Genomic DNA, 22,193 nt, shown 5'->3' with positions numbered 1-22,193 from the left:
AAAAGAAAGTGAGAGAAATAGAGACAGTGAATTGGATGCAAAGAGTGGAAACAAAATGAAACATGGAGATTTACAAGAATGAGAAGAAAGAAATTAGAAGAGAAAATCTGCACGATAGCACGAAGGGAAGTGCCTTGCTATTTGAGGCTCGAGCTCGTTGCCCAAGGACAGAAACATACCCGAGCAAATATTCCTAACAAGATGAGGCATGTGTATGCTGCAGTAAAAATCCGGAGACAACTCAGCACATCCTAATGGAATGCGAAGGCATTCACCCCACGAGACCCGTAGGTAACGTATACCTTCCAGAAGCGCTCGGATTTAAATTGAATTGAAATTGAATTGAATTTTATTTCTCGTTCATTCAAACGAGGGTAGGCTGAGAGTAAAGGCATAAAGCAAAGCCTGCCAAAGGTCTCAGCCCCCACGAACGACAGGGTTGACAGCAGATCACACATATATGCACCATTTTGCGCGTTACAACAGCGTTGGTTACAGTGAAAGTTCATGGTTGCACTGTCGATGGTCATTAGACTCTTCAAATTTATATATAAAAAAGTACAGCAACAGCTAAGTACAACTAGGCATTTCAGATTCTAATGGTGCACAAAATAAACGTCAGCGAATTTATAGAGTAATATAGAGTAACGACATGCGCAAGAAAAAAAAAGAAACACATCCTGATTGTGTGCCAAAAAAATAAAACATAAATAAAAAGTGGAAACGGACGGAAGCGTCAACCGGTCAACAATCGAGATAAGCTCGAGACGTTTTAGAGTATTGGTGGAAGAAAAGCAGGGAAGAGATTGATACGACCAGATCCTTTGCAGGCATAAGCAGCGGTACAAGGTATAATAATAGAGAAGTTTTGAGGAAGAGAAAAACGTTAAAGAGATGTATAGAAAAATGGTAGAATGAAAAGCATGTATAGCATATCGGATATCCTCAATCAGGCAAGATCATTATTTGTGACCGACCTGTTTCAAAGGGGATGACAATAAATTATCATCGTCATCGTCATCGAAGCGCGACAGGGGTAACTGGTTGCCTCATGACGCGTCCGCCACGCAGCGGCCCCTCATGATTTTCAGAGGCCGCTCGCAGGCTTCGCGGCGGCAGCGCTAGATGGCGTCGAGGACTCTTGGGGAAGCGCGAAAGAGCATAATCCCGCTGTAGTACACGCCTGATACATAATTCCTTTCAACGGTGGCAATGCGTTGTGTCGGTACATTGATTCAATGCTAAATGTATTACCGTCTACAGTCATCGTGAGACGGGTTCTGCCCAATTTTTTGCATTTCTCCCAAACCAAAATTTCGCCGCCATCGGCCGGGGTTGAGTCCGCGACCTCGAGGTCAGTAGCGCCGTCATATCCATTAGGCTACCGTCGCGGGTGAGGCGAAGTAAGAGTTTATTTGATGCACTCCTATAATCTTTTGGCTGGGGAATTCTTCCAGAAGTTTTCTTTGAAATCCATACTGTAGGCAATATTTAGCTGCAAAGAAGGGTACGCGATGCTGCTGCTTACCACTGGCCGGCGGCTCCACCTTGATTTAGTTGATTCGTGGAAGCCAGCTGCCAATAAAATCCCCGTGCAAACACACGTGTACGCACATCCAGTAAAATGAACTGCTTCCGCACTGACTTCTGAGCTGAGGATATGAAACCATCCTAAATTCTCTGCCCAACAGTGAACGACATTGACTTCCACTGACGTGACGCATAGAGGAGACGGGTGCTGATGAACTATTCGCACAAAATGCGTACGTGCGGTAAGGAAATCGAGGCCTTGTGATGAAGCAGAGAAAACTGAATAAAATGTGCACGCTTAGAATTAGCGCTTATGAATGTCATCATGATTGTGACGCAGGTGACGCAGGTTACTACGATGATGACGGCCGCCTGTACATCCTCGACCGCCTGAAACAGATGATCAAGTGCATGGGTAATCAGGTCGTCCCCGCAGAGTTGGAAGAGTTGCTGCTCCGACAGCATGCGGACGAGATCGCCGAGGTTTCTGTGGTCGGCCTTCCGCACTCCGACTACGGCGAGGCAGCTGCGGCCGCCATCGTACTAACGGAAAAAGGCCGCATGCAGGACCTACCGACTCTCGCCGAGAGGATAAAGGTCACGGTTGCCAGTAAGTTGTTTTTACAAACAAACGACGGTTATATTAATTTCTGGAGGTCGAGACCACTCTGAGCACTATGTGTGCCCCGAGGGAACATAAAAGGACATTCAGTTGTTAATGCCCTAAGATTCCTAAAGACATTTTTTTAGCGAAGCTGCTACGCATCCTAATTTATTGAGATTGGACAAGATGATGTCGATGACAACGTCTTCTGTAGTATGCATAATTAGGGTACTATCCAAAATCTGCCTTCATGAATAATGATACGTAAAAATAAGCATAATATGGTGCCGTTATCTTGAGTTTGGTTACAACATTATAAAAGACAGCTACAATCTTTCCAACTTCGCCATTAAGTGTCCAATCCGATGTTAAGAAAAATTGACGCCTGCCGAGTTGAAGCCGTTGCAGCGCCGACCTGCGGAAATTCGTCGAGTTTAGGCTCTGGCAGGAGCGTTGTAGTTGAAAGTCGTGTATTTTTTTTATCTTATAGACGCTGTCCCGAATCCAAGGTGCCGAACCGAAATCTTTTTGGATTCAGTTCAGGTTCTTATTCATTCTTTTCCGTTCGGTACAGGTTCAGCTCCAGAGAGAAAATTATAACACTTCGAACCGCTTCAGAGCTTCCTGAACCGGATCATTTGGGTTCAGGAAACACATGTTCGAAGAAGGCAATAAAGAAGAAAAAAAAACGTTCGTGTACCTTCGTTTGAAAAACGCAAGATGCTTTTGGAGAAATATAGAAGTTCCCTTTGGGGGGGCGGGTACTAGCTGTGTAAAAATACTGCAGACCATCTTCTTTCGCGTGCGCGTTAGATTTAAAGGAATTTATGACGAAAATGACACCCCAATACAGTTCTGTCTGCGGGTCAGATTTTTTACATTCAGTGAGATTCGTTGCGCCCCTCGCGCCTATGCAAAGCTTTACGGCATTAACCTCCCTCAAGTTTCCTCCTTCAGTGAATTTGAATTTTTAAAGTTGCCCGGCGCTCGGTGCCTCTGATAAATAAATTGAGCTAAATACCTAGTCTACTGTTAGCCTCCCATGCATTGCGTGTTCATTTTAAAATTTTGAAAGAAGGCACCTAGTTCTCAGGGAACATGCAATAAGTAAAATGGGCTCCTCGACTAGTTGGCAAATGCGCCTAGATAAAAACTAAGTACGAAAACAAGACAGGACGAGAGAGGCGACAAGGCAGGTGTTCTGGACTCACAGGTATGCATCCCGAACAAGTTCTGCGGAGCGTACATACCTGTCATGCTAGACAGTTTTAGTTTAGCGTTTGCAACCAAACGTAAACACATTACGTACGTGGAAATAGCGTCGTCCTCACTGCGCATGCTCCGAACGTTACTGGGTTGCTCTGGTTTACGTGCGCTATGTAACGTAGGTTATTTGGTCAGTTTAACGTTCGTAATGTATACGGACGCTAAGAAATAGCGTTGTCGAACGTGGCGGCACCAACGGCTCCCGCTTCAGCGTGAATTCGCATGATGGCTGCGCTCTCACTCATGTTCAGGGCCAGTAACTATTAAAATGGGCTTTCGCTTTCTCTAAACTCATCTGAAATGTTAGTTATGAGCGCATAGCGCGTCCAATTTTTGAGACTATTCGGCGATTTCGCCGCCAGTAGGCCTAACGAGACGCGCCCGCATAGCGACAACAGGATTGTTGTTAATGCATTGTCTTGCCTTGAATACGTTCGGCACGATCCACCAGACGGCTCCCTGTTTTACAACGTCTTCCTTACGTTTGCGTTCCCGTACGGTAAACTTAAAGTCTTGAAAGAACGCGCACCATAACGTCCCGCAACCGTGCTTACATTTAACGTACACCCGTGAGCAAAAGTATACGGACAACAGGGTCGCCGAAAAAAACTGAATTTCTTCGTAATTATTAAGCATAAACAGCAATTAATCGGTACACTGAAAAGTTCGCAATGCCAAGTTTGGACTGCAGTACTCAATTTTAAGTTGCGTTCACAGGCAGAGGGAAAAATCGGCTTTACCGCGCAACCCCTGGTCCGTATACTTTTGCTGACAGGTGTACGTAAGCCGACAAACGCTATTCTAAAACTGTGTGCTGAGCCGGGACACTATAACGTAAAGCTACTCCAAACTGATTCTGTTTCATTTTTGCAATCAGCCCTCTATGATGGGTCAAAATTTTATCGGGCCACCTACACTTCGCCTGTCTATCACGCGACTCCCGGATACCGCGAAAACTGACGACGTCAAAGTGATGTGTACGCATTAAATATGACATTATTATGCCGCGCAAAATTGAACTTATTTCGTAATAGCTGGAGACTTCTCCGTTTTAAAACATTGCATCTTAGTTCCACACGTTGCGTTTTTCCGACGGCTGAGAGCACCGAAGCAAGGTAGAAGCGGTAATGGTTTCGTAATCGTGCCGCTGAAGCCACGTGGGGCGCGCCGCCGAAAGCGCCATCTCATTTCTCTAGAACAAACTGCTGCGCGAAACGGGTCAATAGACCCTTTTCGCGGAGCAGTTTGTTCTAGAGAAACGAGATGGCGCTACCGGCGGCGCGCCGCGCGTTACAGGTAAAAGCTTGTGAAAGCGTGCAAAAGTGCGAAACCATTACCCCATTACCGCTTCTGCCCTGCTACTCTTCGATCAGCTGTCGGAAATGTAACTTGGTGACCGCTGACGCACTGTGCTTTATGCATGCTGCAAAATGTGTAACGGAATAGGGGATACACGTGGAGGCTGCAAGAATAGTGACTGGCCTATAGAAGAATGAAATTAAACTTTGTGGCGAAGTTCACGCACCGCTGCTAAACGAGGACTGCCTGTCTCGCCGATCCTTCGCGATGCACAGCTTTCTTCGAGGATAACAAAATTCACTCATCCGCTAGCGTTGTATTGCTCACTTCCAGAGAAAGGACTTCAAACCCGTAATGTAGGCAAGGGTGAGTACCACTCGTTACATAGTGACAAAGTTATATTGCCGTTTCCTGGCATAGTAAGTTCCTCGCACGTTATCTATACACTCACACCACAACACACACTCAAACTTACGCCCACTCTATGGCCCACGTATCAAGAGTAAGTAAATGGAATGAAGGCGCTAAAGCGTGGGGTACGACAAAACCAGCTGTACATGAATGTTCGAAGTTGAACGTTTTGTGACGGTCCAAAGAGTTAGCTAGTGATTAGCAAAAATGCGCCTTTGCCACAAGCTATCTGCAACAAATCTACCGTGACTGACCACACCCGCGTCCGATTACACAGAATTCATATTGACGTTCTGCCACGCGGCAACCCAAGCGAAAAACAAAAACAATCAGATAGCGACCGCACCGATGCACGTTACTGAGTCAGAAACATCACAAGCCATTGCTTCAGAGTGATTGACAAATAGAAAACGAAGAGCAAAATACACCATAATCCCGATTTACTTCAAAAGAGAAACGTTTGGACAGCTTAGCATGTAGGTATTTCTAGCTCCGCTTCTAGTATATATACGCAGCTTTCTACGTTTCGACAAGGCGTAATAAACTCAGAACGCGCTTACATGTGCTCTAAAGCTGCGGCCAAAGCTTCGTGTCTTCCACCCAGTCACCGTCTACGACAAAACAGAGGTTTGCTGAGCCGCGCCAAGCGTCATGTACATCCATTGTAAGCACGGAGGCAAAGAAGGAAGCGCAGGAAACCAGTGAACGCATTACCACGTCATAAAACATGGTGGCGCCCATGGGATGTCTGTGAAAAGGGGGGATGCTTGTGTTTTCATAACACATCCGTGCAGGGGCGGGGCCTCGCCTCGATGACGTATGACCATTTTCTTTTTTTTTTCTTCCTCTCTGTTTCGCGGCGTTGGTTGGAACGAAGAACACGCTGGGCTGTTGGTGACTAGGCACAACTGTGGCTGCTGTTAAGGGCTCGATGGTATTCCTAAATAAAGGCATCACTGTTTTGATGATTCAAATATAATCCCACTATCAGGGAGGGAGCAGTCTACATCACTGGAGCAGTGTTTTTTTTTATTTGGGGTGTTGAGGAGCGCAACGTAGCAACACCCTACGCAACACCCTAACGACCTCCGCTTCGCGTCGGCGCCCGGCACCGCGGCTTCCGCCGCGGCACTAGGGAGCCTACATGCAAGCTCTGTTTTAGGGTGGTGACAACACCAAAATTTTGAGCGTTATTTACCGCCAAATTTGGTGAGTAGCCATTTTGATTCCCAATTTCACTAGAAGTCGCGGCGCATTCCTGCGTTCTTTTTGTCACGCTCTGGGCCGGTATTTTGTAGCGATGCCTTATGACTTATTCTATACTAGTCCTATCATCCACCGCTCACGGCCGGCTGATCCCGTTGCTAACGCGAGCGGACCGTCGCTCTGACCACTGACAAAGCGCGATAAGCGCGAAAAGGCATTAGCACCGCAAAGGCATCGCTACAAAATACCGGCCCTGATGTACCTATTTTGACACGCGACCTATTAAATTTCTTTAATTTAGTTTTGCACCAATGCGCACACGAAACCTGCATACATCTGTAATGTACTAGTTGCCTTTTCCTTTTATATTAACACATCAAACTTTTTTTTCATAGCATACAAAGCAACAAGTTATAAGAAATGGTGGCGTGCTCGTGGTAGTATTTCTCACGCCAATAATGTGAACTGCATTCAAAATTGTCGTTGCCTTCCACTTGTTCACGCTATATAAAGGTTTTTTTTTTCGAAGTGTGCTGTAATAAAAACTGTGCTTACAAGTCTGTTTACTAAAACGTAGACGTGCCATGCACTGCTCTCAGACACGCTATGGGTCTCTGGCTGCTGAGACCAAAGTTTATTTTAAAAATTGAATTAGTTTCCCGGCACCAACAATTGCGAGAAACGTGGTCTATCGGCTGGTCGTTTCGTCATTTTAATTCCCAGATGCTTTATTTGGCGGAAAATTTTACCCGCCAATTTAGCTGGCGGCGGCAAGTACGCTTACAAAGGTTGTCACCACCCTAAAAAAGCGCTTGCATGTAGGCTCCCTTCGCGGCACCAGGGCACAACCGACCGCGCCGCCAAAAAGAGAGGGAAAAAAAGAAGGAAATGGTGATACCAAGAAAGAAAATAAACTTCTTGCCGAGGCGGGATTCGAACCCGCGTACCCCCGGCCCCAAGATGAGCATCGTAACCACTAGGCCATATAGTTTTTCCTTTCCTTATTACCTTCTTCGCAACAATACATACACCCGTACAAATACAAAGCAGGTCACTTGGTGCTACACAATATTATTACATAATTTGGCTAGACTGTACCAATGTAAACGTCAAGCTCCTGAAACCACTCTGGTGGTTCAATCATGTGCTTTAGGGCATCCCGCGTGTACGTGAGACTCTCAATTAGGTGTTGCCTTGCCGACCTTTCATCTACGCGAGCATTCTGGACATCTATGCGCGTTTTCCACACACTGTTCATACACAAAAGCGTTATGTCTGCCGGCACTCCCTCTGCGTCTGCGCATGGCAAGAAACGAATACCGAAAGGGCTTATCGGCAGTTCTTTTTTCAGAGTTCGTTTGAGAACGTCCCAAAAGAAAACGGAGTCATGGCAATCCATGAAGATGTGCTCGATAATTTCAGATTTGTTACATATGATGCAGTTAACAGACCACGGAACAAATAAGCCTTTACTTTGTAGCCATTGCTTCACAGGGAGAGTACAAGAATGCAAGAAAAAAGAATGTTTTCGCTGGAGGTCTAACAGGCATTTTTTTCACGCGTTTCAACACGTTGCATTCAGGCCTTAGTTGCATATCGTACGATACACAGGAAGCGGTAAGAAAACATCTACAAGATCCCGATAAAGTTTCTTTCGCGTCACAAAAGACAAAAATTCATTCGAGAAATGTGCCTTCAGTAATGAAAAGGAGATAATTTCCTTCAGAAAACCAATTGGCGTTGGTGTTCGTTCATTTCTTGATGAGACAACCCACTCAGGCAAGAAAGAACTTAATTTCACTTGAATAACAGTACGCAGAAATATATCACTTTGATCCCGTAAAAAAATAACCTACTTACGATCTGTTTCAAAAACAAATGTGTTAGCCCCAGTGCCCCATTCTTCAACGAATGAAACAAGTTACATCGGCTAGTTCTTTCCCAAGTAGATCCCCATATACATACTGCAAACACTCTATGAAATTTGTGCACCGAAACTCTTGCCATGCATAACACTTGTAGTACATAATACACTTTTGTAACAAAAAACAAATTGCACACACTTAGCTTTTGAAAACATCAAAAAATTATGCCCACCCCATTTTCTGTCTGGCCTTTAACTCTTTTTATTTCTCCGATCCAATACTCTGCACGGTCACGATAATGTTGCAATGACACCCCAAGGTATTTTGCAGGGATAACGCTCCAATTTATGTTGCAAAAATAGCCGGGTGTCTGTGGTCAGCTGCCGTGCCATAAGCCTAGGCACTTAGTCTAGCTGACAGCACTTCCAGTTGCGGCATAAAATAGAAACAACCTCTTTCATAGTTTCATCCAAACTCTCTCTATCTCTGCACACAATTGCCACATCATCCGCATAAGCCAGAACTCTAGTCTCAATTCCTGCATAGATAAATCCACGAATAGATTGGCTTCTGATTATTTTCAAACAAAGCGGCTCTAAATACAATGCAAACAGAAGAGGCGACAAGCAGCATCCCTGTTCTACTAATGACTCCACTTTTATAGTGGCGCTTAATTTTCTATTAATTATTAGTTTTCCAGTGCAATCGTTGTACACCATTCTCACTCCATCTGTTATCACTGAACCGGCTTTAACATGTTCTAAAAGCAAGAAAATGACATCATGGACGATTCTATCAAAAGCCTTTTCAAGATCAATTTGTATCATGGCAACTCGCCCTCCTTTTCGTCACAACATTTTAGTATGGCCCTTGCATTATGTATAATCGAAAATATTGATCTCCCTTTGATACCGCAGGTTTGATGGGGGCCCACAAGTTCTTTTATCACAGTTTGAAATCGTCTCACTAGTACTTTAGTGTAAACTTTATAGTCCGTATTTGTCAAGCTTATTAGTCTATAGGCTTCCGCAAAAAGCTCGCTGGGTCTTTCGCTTTATGAATTAAAATAACGTGGGATGTCTGAAAAAAAGGAGGCGCTTCCTTGCTCTCGTACATCTCACTTATCACGCGGTGTAATGCTACAGCTATTTCACGTTTAAAGTTCTTATAGAAAGCCCCTCGGAGACCATCAGGCCCTGGCGACTTGCCGGGATGGAGATCGTCAATCGCATCCTCAACTTCCGAAAGGCCTATTGCTCTCTCCAGCGCTTCACAGACTTCATCTGATACTGTTGGAATTAAGAGCAAGAATTGAGTCTTAGAACGTTCGATATCACAGGTCTTTTTCCCCAACAAACTTTCATAATGAGACTGAAATGCGTGCTCTATCATTCCAACATTATTAGTGACTTCGCCTTGATATCTTATTTCCGTTATTTCTTTGGAAGCCGCGTGTTTTTTCTCATCACTCATTGCTCGCTTGGTTGGCGTCTCTCCCATCTATAAGCGCCGTGCCCGTGCCCTTAATATCGCACCCTTGTACTTTTCTTCATCCATAACTTCAAGCTCAGACTGTGTTTGATTTCTTCCGTAAATAATCCCGGCGAAGAGCTTTCTGCGCAGTGCATGTACTTTAACCCGAGATGCAATTCCTTTTCACGTTCTTTTTCTTTATGCTGGACTACGCATGCTTTATCAATTGCGGTAAATTCAACGTCTGTCTTGAAGAGTTCCCATTCTGCAATGAAAAACGCTGACGTAGTTGTGCTGAGCAAATTTTCGAGCTTATCTTGAACTTCCTTTCTAAAAACTTCGTCTTGCAAAAGCTTATCATTTAGATTCCATAAATCCCAGTTGAATTTTGATGATCTTTGTTACTTTCCTATAGTTGACATAACCAGGCAATGTTCGCTAAAGCTAGCATGTATCACTTGATAATTTGGGAATAAAGGTACAAAGGTTAATGGGGCATAAATTCTGTCTAACCTGCTATGACATTCACCTTGGTAGTGCGTATACACGGCATTATTTTCACTTGACACCACATAACCAATGTCTTCAAGGTCTTCTTCCCTTACAATTAAACTTAAAAGCAAGGCACTTTTATAGCGAACGCTGGGCAACTTTGATATATCTTTTGGAAAGCAAACACAGTTAAAAACACCCAGTAAAATGAGATACCTTTCACAATTTATGTGCTGCTGAACTTGACAAAAAATGTGGTTGATCCCTCTTATATAGGAATCGGTATAGAACACGAAAGTGAAACGTGTCTTCACAGAAGTAGTGTAATGTTTATTGCACATTGATATATAATGTCTATTGGTGTTTTGTGGCTAAAGCGCCCTTAGGCGTTGATGCACCCACGCTGACGCCTGGTGGCACGTCTCCTCCATCATGACTACCAACGTCGATGACCATGAGCAACCGTCGTGCATATGGAAGCTGCACTACGCTGCACACGCTAGCACAACGCGAAAGACGAAGCACGTAACTGACACACTAATACAACGCGCAAGACAAAGCACGTAACTGAATCGTCACCGAGTCAAATCAGCGCGTACAGCGCGTCGTAATTGCAGCCTCCGCGATCAACTTCAGAAACATTTTCAGAGCTAATTGCGGAGGCCACGCTCCGCTGTGCTGAGTACGGTGAACGCCACCTAGTAGTGCTTCTGCGAGAACGCGTTGGTAGTGCTTCTTGATGCCAGCCTCCCTTCGAATGCTGGCATCGAGGCGTCGTAGTGCTGAGACCACCGAAGCGTTCACTGTCGGTGCGCGTTAGTGTCATAATGCAGTACTTCTCTTTTCTGCTCGTAGGCGGCGGCACCGCCCCGAGCAAGAGCGCGGGTACACGGAGGAGTGTTAAATATATAAGGCGCGTCTGTGTAGCTCTCTGCAAATGCGTTTGTGGCGCAATGGGTTAAACGCTCGGCGATCTATCGTCGCGGACCGAGAGGTCGTGGGTTCAATTTCCAAATTTTGCATGTTTGTGGAACTTTTTCTTCTGGTTTCTTTCTTTGTATTCTGTTCGTGTATGTTCGTGTGACGTATTTCCGTGACGGAAATACGTCAGTGAAGTCTTGGTGGACCCCGGCATAGAACACTTTCGTGTTAAAAAAAAACTTCCGTGACCCTCTTGTCGAGATGGCACGCCGCCCTGCGCAGCTCCCAACTCGACGACCAACTCTGGGCTACCCAGCAAGCCTGCGAGGCGGCGAAGAGGCAAGACCTCGATGTCCCCACGTGGGAGGCCTAGGCCCAGCCAACTAAACTGCTGGTTTAAATAAAAGTTTATTCCTCCTCCTCCGCTCCCGTGCTACGTTAGGAGCGTACACGCATATGGCCCTCCAAGGCATCTCTGTGATTTTACTTTTTCGGAGGACCAATCTACCATCTACCACGGCAATGCTGCTATGCAATAAAATAAGGCAGCCCCCAGACCTCCCCGCCGCGTGACACACGCATACGCTATATCTGGGGCGGAAAATGTTAACTATTCGCTCTGTGTGTCCAATACTCCCAATTTTTGTTTCTTGAACGGGTAATACGTCAATATTATTTTCAACAAGGATACGATTAACTTGACATTGCCTTCCACGCGCGCCTAGTCCACGCACGTTCAACGTCGCGACACAAAGACCATTCGAAATGATACCTGCCATTTTAAATAAAACATAATCTACAGCAGTTACCACACATCGTCCGTCTCACATCTCCTGCTTCGTTGACACGGTGGTCTAGCCAGGCGGACCATGGTTTTCGGGGCTTCAAACAGCAATGACGACGGCCAACGCACATCCCACCCACAAACCCTAGTGCCAAGACCACAACGCTCTTGCTCTCCTAGAAACGCCTCCGCGTTAGCGGTGGCGTCGGGGTTGTAGTGCGGCGTTTGGCTTGAACGCCGGGCTTAGGCTTGAACGCCGGTCGGAGTCCGGGTGGAGCCTTCGGAGGAGGCTCGTGACTACTCCCTTTCTCTTGATCCTTTTCCTCCTGCTCATCCGTCTCATCGTGCAGCCTCTTAGCAGTTGCACTGCTAGACGCAGGCATCACGGTATCGTAAGTGTCCTGCGTTTCCCCGGTCGTCGCTTCTGCTAAGGTGCAAGTTTCCTTACCGTCTTTGTCCTCGATCTCAACCGAGGTATTTGGCTCTGCCGTATCATCCCATGGGCCTTTCCAGCCGTCCGATGGCTTGGCCTGGTCAGCAAGTGTTGCCTTCTTCAGGGGCGTCAACACCAAGGGCTGGGCATCACTCCCTTCACCAGCTGCTTCCACTGCGTCTACCACGTTCATCAGGTGATCAGTGAGTGAATAAACTTTTTATTGGGTCCAGCAAAACGCGATAAAACGCGCATCCGCCTAATCCCATGACGGGACTGACAGGTCTAGCCTGCCAGCCCGATCACGGGCGCGCTGGACGGCCAGGATTTGGTCTTCAAAGAGGGGACTTCGCAAGAGTGCGTCCCACTCTTCCTTGCTGAACTTCGGGCCCAACGACTCGCACTCCCGGAGCATGTGAGCCAAAGTAGCAGCCTCACCACAGGCCGCGCAACAACAATTCGGATAAATATCAGGATATATGCTGTTAAGAGACACCGGATTTGGGTAGGAGTTAGTTTGCAGGAGTCTGAGCGTGACCGCCTGCGCCCTGCTTAGCTTAGAATGAGGCGGCGGGAAGACCCTTCCTGCTAAGTAAAAGAATTAGGTGACTTCATTGTGCGTGATAGGCGAGTCCGAGAGTCGTCTGATCCGAGGTGATCAGTCGGGTCCTCTTGCAATGCCGGGCCTGTCACTGCTGCGTAGGTTCGCACGCACTGGGTCTCGTCGTGGCCGTAACGACGACAAAGCCCGCATCGTGGTACGCGGCACTCGCGTCGTATGTGCCCGATGCCCCGGCACCGGAGGGAGAGAGGAGCTCTGCCTGGAACGTGCACGAGCGCGACATCTTCCGCTATTCGCAGCTGCTGGGGCAAGTCTTCAGTGGTGACGCCAGCCTTCAGGTTCAGTGTCACAGAACGGGTCGTTGACCCTTTGTCAACACATCCTTGCACCCGCCGCTTGTCCCTGGTGATTTCAGTCGCCTTCCCAAAAGGCGACAAAGCAGTACGAACGTCTTCGTCGGGTACTCCGTGAAGAAGCCAGTAGCGCTTGATTCGGACGTCTGGGTCACAGGGGTCGACGACCGCACAACAGTGGTCCTTGACATCAAATGCGTCTGCAGGGAGAATCTTCTTTTTCCCTTCTTCGTCCTTGAAAGTTACCGCCCACAGATGGTTCATCTGATATGCACCCAGGGCAACCACTTCCGGCATGAGCGACAGTCGTATAAGAGCGTAGCGAAAATGTTCCACTTTGTAAGGCCTTGCCTTGACATCACCGTGCAAAAAAAAAAAACTGCGTGCAAAACGGACACACCTGTTGAAAATGATGGCAAAATCAGTTGGTAGTCATGGCCTGGTATTTCTGTTGACCTGATACCGCGGCCCTTGTGAGCCGCTCAAACCGCTCCTTCGGAGCTCATTCTACGCACGACCGTTCACCACGGACGCAAGAAAGCAACTAATTACTAACTAGGCCATACAACCACGCTTCCGGACATATGCATTCATGCGAACCACATGATTTCGTTCGAACGTCGTCGTCTTCGTCGAAAAAAAGAAGAAAATGTTGATACGTCATCGAGGCGAGGCTCCATCCCTGCACGGATTTGTTGTGAAAACAGTCTCACCAGAAAAAGGGTCTATAAATGAGGAGATTGTACGATTGGGTGGTATCCCGCCGTGGTTGCTTAGTGGCTATGGTGTTGGACTGGTAAGCACGAGGTCGCGGGATCAAATCGCGGCCACGGCGGCTGCATTTCGATGAGGGCAAAATACGAAAACACCCATGTATTTAGATTTAGGTGCACTTTTAACAACCCCAGGTGGTCCAAATTATTCCGGAGTCCCCCACTACGGCGTACTGGGGTCCAAATTATTCCGGAGTCCCCCACTACGGCGTGCCTCATAATCAGATCGTGGTTTTGGCATGTAAAACCCCATAATTGATTGGGTGGTTCAAACAACACTGCGTATCACCACCCAATCGTTTCTTCGGCGGTTACGTCAATTTGACGTCAGAAGACTGGAATAAAAGCATATTGGAGTAGTTTTGGTTAAAGGGCCCTAGGAGTGTGCGTTGTGTGGAGGTCAGTTTTGAAGTACACTGAGAGATCAGAACCGCTAAACATGTCATACACATGATATGAAACGCTTGTGTCAATTGGGGATACTGAGTAGTGCATCCCCGCCCCCCGAAAAAAAATAAAGATGGGCGTAGACGGGACAAAAAATTCGACAGAAACTCCACTGGAAACTCCACTGAAGTTGTGTAAGTAGGCATAAGTATTGTGCCACTTGCTCATCTCCACGCAGCCCGGTGTCATTATCAATGTTACAAAATTTGTTCTGACTAGTATAAACCCTGATCAGAACTTATCGGTCCTTATCGGACTTGACCCGACCCTTATAAGCCCTTATCGCTATTCCGCACTTTATCTATCCGCGTCCAACCATTATCAACCGTTATGAGACCGATATAACCCATCATCGCTCCTTATCAACTCAGTGAATGCTTATCTGTCTGTGCTACGCTACGCGAAGCGCATGAGCCTTCAGAGATCGGTGGCATTTCGGTTGGTGAAGGAACGCCCCACGCAACCACTGAAACGCATCGGGGGTGTAGCGCGTTTGCCACTAAATGTTCGCAAAATTGTAATCTTCCTCATGTCTACAATGCTCCAAGTCGGGCCTACATGTGGTCCTAGAGATAGCTTTTAATTACCATCACCAAATCTTTCATAGAAACTGTTCTCCTTTGACATTTGTTTTGTACCGCCGGTACCGCACATTCATATGGTACAGATATATTCACCTTCTGCAAGAGTGGATGTCTGCTCATAATTCCATGCAATAATAAAAAAAAGAAAAAGTAGGTGTTTAGCCCAGTGGGTAAAACACTCGGCTTCTGCGCATGAGGTCGTAGGTTCGAAATTCAATACCACCGTTTTTCCTTTCGAATTCAGTCTGTTTTCTTTTAGGGGCGAAGCTCCTTAGGGTGTGGGTCTGTCCCTCCTCTGTAGTATGTAGTAGTAGTCGTCGTAGTAGGTAGCCACGTCTACTTTTATGAAAAAAAAATTCCCACAATTGTGTCCGTAGCGCGGAATCGAACCAGGGACCCCTCGTTTCCGAACGCGCGGCGCTAACCATTTCGCCACGAAGTTTTTTTTTTCCTTTATTGCCTGGCTTTGACACACAACATTTCACAAAAGGAACAGTACAATATACAATTCCCATATACAGTAGGGGAAGGCGTATTCAACCACCATCGTGCTGGCTGCGTCTATTTAGAATTCGCGCAGATCCACAAGCGGCTCTACTCTTGAGAGCCACTCGGGGGGTTCCGCTAATGCCTTATTGATTTCAACAAACCAGTGCATGCTCCCACGAAAATAAATTCGTGCAGGCCGTGCATCCTTATCAACGTAGTATCCTGCCATTCTGGACCGTCAAATACAGTGGAGGCCCATAAGCATAATTAAATCAAAAGGCGCCCCATCCTCGTTATCTACGCTTAAGTACCGAATGCCATACGGGTCAAGTGGAAATTCTTTCCGTACTGTTCTCTGTAAGCCATCCCAAAAATAAACGCCTTCCCAACATTGTAAAAAAACATGATCGATTGTCTCTGGCTGCTTGCAAATTAAACAGTGTGTTCCCCAAGGTAAAAACAATTCCTTTCCCTCCAAAAACTTTATGACTGGTAATGTTCCGGTGTGTAATTTAAAAAAGAAAGTTTTCATTCCTGGCGGCACCTGTCCAATACCGGAACAATTAAAACAGATGGGTCTGTCATCCGCTGTGCGCCAGTCAGCGGGGTTGCGGCGGAGTGGCGGAAAGCTTTGCGTCTGGGAGCGAGCGGCCGGAGAAATCTGGTAGGTGTTCGTATGGCGGACCGAGCAGAGACACGGAATGCCCAAACTCGCTATTTTCTCCCGAACGACCGCTTGTACAAGCGAGATAGCGGGTACGCTTTCCCGACAGTCGGAACGAATTGGAGCCGGAGCCATGGCCTGAAGCTCACGGCGAACGATACGGGTTATATCTTCCGGTCCTGTCGGCTGAACGAACCGCGGCGGGTCTTCGCACGAAGATGTCGCGGCGGTGTCGAAATTTCGAGGGACGCGGCGGCCTTTCGCTTGTTCGAAGCGCCGGCACTCCTTTATAATTGCATCCACAGTAGCACAATCCTTACACATCAGAAGATTGAAGGCGTCGTCTGCAATACCTTTTAGTATGTGACCAATCTTGCCCGCCTCGGTCATGTTGTTATCAGCCTTGCAGCAGAGAGCCAGCACATTCTGTAGGTACACGACATAGGATTCTGTGGACGTCTGAGCGCGGCAAACAAGTTCTTTTTTCGCTGCCAACTGACGACCGACAGGTCTGCCAAACAGGTCTCGCATTTTTCTTTGCAGACATCCCAGCTTGTTAGGTCAGCTTCATGCGTATCGTACCATTGCTTCGCAGTTCCTCGCAGATAAAACATCAGGTTTGCTAGCATCATTGTTGGATTCCACCTGTTATTGTCGCACACTCGCTCGTACATCGCAAGCCAGTCCTCCACGTCGGCGTTGTCCGTGCCACAAAATGTCCCCGGGTCCCGCGGATGAGTGAGGATGACCGTTGGCATGGACTGCTGAGGCGTTGTCGGTTGTGTCGGTTGATCTGCCATTGCGGCGGCAGAGAGATGACGTCCGCTGCGAAGTTCCGTGATTGTACCCAGTACCTTCCACCAAAATGTTACAGGAAAAAAGCGGGCCCACGAGTGTAGAAGGATGTATATTTACAAGCGAAGTATATGGCTTGGTTTGGTTTGGATTGGCGTTCAGGCAACGGCCAGAGTCTTCGTCTTCCTCTCGTTAGTGTTCCCTTCTTCTTTCCCTTCACCGTAACAATATATTTCGCTTTTTTGTCGACGCACAAAGCCACTTGAGGCTGTTGTTTTAGCAAGATCAATGAGCACTTTATTAGTGGCAATAACATCGTATTATCCAGATTTGTAAATGTCGCCGAGTTGCGGTTGTGTTGTTTTTTGAAAACGCATACCCATTCCTCTCATGCGTTTTGCGTTCTACTGTCAAATCTGGCGTCCACAGGAACTGCTCCCGTCTGGTCGCGGCAGAACAGTTCGTAAATACGTTTTACGCATGCGCTTGGAAATAATATAAACTTAATAATTATACATTCTAGAGCTTCCTTTGAATCAAGGGGAGTTTGTTGAACCAATGGGAAGCAAGTACAGAGCGATTTCAAACTGTTCCTTGTTCGAAATGTTGTAAGGCATTTTAGCTTACGCTTCTTTTACAGAAAATTGGTATAGAATGTTTTTTGGTCAGCGTTTGCAAATCGCTAATGAACTAATCACAACCGTACAAGGCGAGAGCAAGTGATGGTAGCGTGCTATTCCTCCAGCTGTGCGCAACGTGTGATTAAAAGTGTAACTTGGAATTGAGGGTTATTAGGTACTACGATATCATTGGCGGGCATCAATTGTAGTGACTGCGCACCACCTCGTATCTCCCTGAACCGGGCCCCAAGGTTAGTATTTAGCATGGAAGTAGGCCGGCAATAATTTACATGTGAGGGCGTGATATGAGATTGTAAGTGATGCAAACTTGGATTTTCCCCAGCATTCTTATTGCAGTGCAGCATGAAACGGTACATACAAATATGCCGCATGAATTCACGGGTGCCAAGTGGGTTAGACAGGAAGTGCCGACAATGCGTACAGGTGGGTCAGACAAAGATCACTGTGGCGAGCCACATGCATGTTACAGCGGTAACTGCGCAGCTACATGCACGGTCGTCGAATTTCAACAAAATGACCCTGGGCTGAAACTGTGGTCGAACCAGTTCGCAACGGTTCCTCAAAAATGTTCCGGTTCGGCGTTGGTTCCAAGATGGCAGAAAACATATCTGTTCTGTTCGGTTCCGCTGTGACTGAAAATAACGATTCAACTTCGATTTTCATTCGAGTTCCGGTTCGATTCAATGCCTGCTTCAATCATTCTGCACTGTTCAAGCTATGGCGTCGAGTGTACGCATTTATTCGTCGGCAAACGCATTAAATAGCGCATTATATTAACGCAAATTGAATTAAAATTTAGTACAGTAGGAAGGTGATGTCATTTTCTCTGCCCGCGTTGCAGCGGTGTAAGAAGGCAGAGGTTCTATAGGTGTTCAGAATATTCCATGCATTCTGAACGCTGGTCTGCGGTGTCTAATAATCAGGCAGGTCGGCAAAGAATCATCATAGAAATAACAAGACAATACATTTACGTTCACCTACGTGCGTCTTTTTCTTCTTTATCCGTTTTCATTTTGCGCTGTAAACTTGTTTGTGCTCGTTCGTAGCAAGATGCCTATTGGGAAAGCTACAATCACACCTTTAAATTCGCGCCTTCATTCCTGTGCTTCAATAATCTAAGTCAATGTTGCCTTTCTAGTGAAAGTAATATCCGCAACCGCTAAGCAACCTCCGTTGTCAGTTCGTTCTTTTGTGGTCACAAGCGCACAAACCGTTCCACACTCAATCACACCGTATCAAATGATCATTTCGTGCCTCATTTAAAGGCTTGGTTGTGGCTTTAAAATGCTCGTAATTAGCGACTCCAGCAATTCATGCGACACCTAGCGTCGAGCTCCGGAAACCTCGTACGGAGGTCGGAGCGTCGGAGCAAACGCTCAGTCCGTAGCCTTCGCACTGCGATCGGGTGCGCGCCACCATCTACGAAACTCCGCACGGCCGTGGAATTATGCTGTGTTGTGCAGTTTTGCGGCGCCGAAGAGTCACAAGGATTGCGAATCTTATAAGCTGCGACAACGGCATTTGTTGCGTTCTCTACATCTTGCTCGAGAAAGTTCTCTTTTCTTTCAGGCGAGGGTCGGTTTGTTGTTTGTGTGAAGAGAACGAGATCCAGTTGCTTGTACTACGTTTGCAGTAAAGCGCTACAGCGAACTTCAGGAAGTTTGCGTTGAGGTTGTTACTGCCATCGTGATAAGGTTTAGCGCATGCGTTCTGCAACATGCAGTTTCATGTGATAGCTGGCGTGGTAATGCAGTTTATGATGCAAATGTCGCCGCGGTACGCAAACTTTCCTTGATTAAAGCTGTTCTATCGGACGCATGCGGCGCACAACGTGGAACTACCGAGTATAGTACATCAGCGAAAATTGATTAATGGGTTTTCATGGCGCAAGGGCCACTTCTGGCCAAAGAGCGCCAAACGCATGGTGTAATGAAGTATTAATGGGATGAAAGAATGCAACACGGCTGTAAAAGGGGGCTAAGATAAGTCTCTGTAAATTGCTTAAAATATAGATGCACTAATATTAATGGGATCAAAGAATGTAACACGGCTGTAAAGGGGCCTAAGATAAGTCTCTGTAAATTGCTTAAAATATAAATGTACTAAAACAATGGCAATGATTAGTTGCGTGTGCTTTGATCATAAAATGTTAGCAGCGATGGATGATTAGGCGAGGCGTATAGTAGATGGTAGCACTAGTACCTCAACAGGACCCTTGGAGGCAAGGGTTGCGAGGCACGTACGGGCTCTACAAATATGCTTACATTGCAGCTACAACCTCCAAGGGGGAGGCAGTGCTACAAATAACCTGGCCAAATTATTTTTAAGGTGTTGGTTTCTTTCAAAAAGTTTAAGACCGTGTTAAAATTGAAAAGCGGTTCATTGCTGAGAAAAAATGCTGGGTGGAGAGGTACATGCTCACGATACAGGGAGGGGAAGTACTTTTTCCTCTCTGCTTCTATTTCAGGGCACTGAAGGAGAACGTGTATAACTGTAAGGCTATTGCCGCATCTGCCACATGTTGGAGGTTCGCTTCCAGTCAGTGGTGAGCGTGGGTACCGTAGGTATGGCCTATCCTTAATCTGCAAAGAAGCACTTCCTTGTGTCTTTCTGTCGTTTCGTATCTCCAGTTCCCTAATTTTGGCTTTATGATGTGTAGCTTATTTAGTACTTCAGTATCCCACTGGCTTTGCCAATACTTCCTCAACTGATGTCGTATCAAGGGTTTGAGGTCTGTGACTCCTATGGGCATATTTATATCTGTATCACTAAGGCTACTGACGTAGCATTTTCGTCGGCGGCTACATTGCCTGTTATGCCTCTGTGGCCCGGTACCCAGCAAAGAACAATGACTTGGTTGCACATGTAAGCTGCACATAACAATGAGTACAGTTCATTAAAAACAGGGTTCTTAAGTTTTTGTAAGCTCATTAGGCCTCTGACGACGCTCAATGAATCCGTGAACACAATAGCTTTAGTGGTATGTGTCTCCTTTATATGTTTTACGACCGTGAGTATGGCGAATGCTTCTGCAGTGAATATACTGGTGTGTGGATTTAATGCACCCGATTTTAAAAACGATGCTCCGAGAGCTGCATAAGCCACACCAGACGGAGACTTTGAAGCATCTGTGTAAAATTCTTCACAGCAGTACTTTGCTTGAAGTTCAAGGAAGTGAGAACGTATATGAGCTTCAGGGGCATGTTTTGATACTTGCGTAAAAGAGATATCACACTCGATAGTCTGCCATTCCCAGGGTGGAGGAAAACGAGTAGGAGCCATTAGTAGGCTTTCTCTAAGTGGGACACCCGTTTCCTCTGCCATTGCTTCCAAACGCAGGAACAGAGGGGTCCTCAAAGCTGAACGGTTACGAGAAAGCCTGGCAGTAGATACGTCGCAAGTAATTGAGTTACATGGGTGTTCAACATTTGATTCTACCTTCAGGTAGTACGAGAAAGCTAAGTATGTCCTTTGGAGATGTAGGGACCATTCATTGGACTCAACATACAGGCTTTCTACAGGACTAGTCCTGAAGGCTCCTGTAGCCAGGCGGATACCCAGATGGTGAACGGGATCGAGAATCTTTAAAGCACTAGGCGTAGCAGAGTGAAAAACTATTGCGCCGCAGTCAAGGCGCGATCGTATCAGACTCTTATATAAGTTCAAGAGGCATCGCCTGTCACTTCCCCATGATGTGCGTGACAGAAGCTTCAGTAGGTTCATCGTTTTGAGACATTTCTCTTTAAGAGGTTTCAGGTGAGGGATAAAAGTGAGTTTGGAATCTAAGATTATACCTAAATATTTATGCTGAGAGCTTACAGATGATGATGATGTGTGGTGTTTTATGGCGCAAGGGCCAGTTATGACCAAAGAGCGCCATGCCAGTGTTTGTGAGTGTGCAGTGGAACGATGAATTCTGAGAAGTACATGAAGCATGGCTGTAAAGGGGCCTAAAAATAATCGCTGTAAAGTGCGTAAAATATACATGTACTAAAATCATGGCAATGACTCATGAGGTGTACTATGAAATGAAGAATGCACTGAGAAAGAATGACACGGTATTTAAAATATTTAAAATGCAGTAATTGGCAAATAGCACTACTGTCTAAACAGAGCCCTTGAACCACAAGGGCCTGGAGGCATGTGCTATAAAAAACTGCTATCACAGCGACATCCTCTGGAAAGAGGATGCGCTACGACCTTAATGGGCTAATAACGTGCAGGACCACATCGTTCAAGAAATCGACGACTGCTTTGGCGCTATAAAGCGGTTCTTCACCAAGAAACATGATGGGATGAAGAGGCACATGATACCGGTACGCCTGAGGAAAATATTTCTTTCTTTCTGTTTCGGCTTCCCGACACTCCACGAGGACATGGAGGACGGTCAGCCTCTCACCACATCTACCACAGGTTGGCGGTTCATCACCAGTAAGCAAAAAATTGTGGGTGCCATATGTATGTCCTATTCTTAGACGACAGAACAGGACATCAGTTCGTCGTGTTTTCGTTACGGGGGGCCAGAAACCTAATTGTGGTTTTATCAAGTGAAGCTTGTTATTTATTTCAGCATCCCACAAGCGTTGCCAGTGGCTTCGCAG

General features: G+C 46.4%; 1 protein-coding gene across 1 annotated transcript in view; it reads left to right on the top strand.

The window, feature by feature from the left end:
- LOC119449029 (uncharacterized) overlaps positions 1–22,193 on the top strand; it is a 198,601-nt gene that overhangs the window by 163,361 nt on the left and 13,047 nt on the right. Inside the window, exon 9 of the mRNA XM_049666616.1 lies at positions 1,871–2,140. Coding sequence (XP_049522573.1) covers positions 1,871–2,140 — 270 coding nt within the window. The remainder of the gene's footprint in view (positions 1–1,870; positions 2,141–22,193) is intronic.

The sequence above is a fragment of the Dermacentor silvarum genome, chromosome 4, assembly GCF_013339745.2.
Source record: "Dermacentor silvarum isolate Dsil-2018 chromosome 4, BIME_Dsil_1.4, whole genome shotgun sequence".
Taxonomy (NCBI): domain Eukaryota; kingdom Metazoa; phylum Arthropoda; class Arachnida; order Ixodida; family Ixodidae; genus Dermacentor; species Dermacentor silvarum.
Note: the sequence above shows the minus strand (reverse complement) of the source record. Positions and strands in the feature narration are given on the sequence as shown.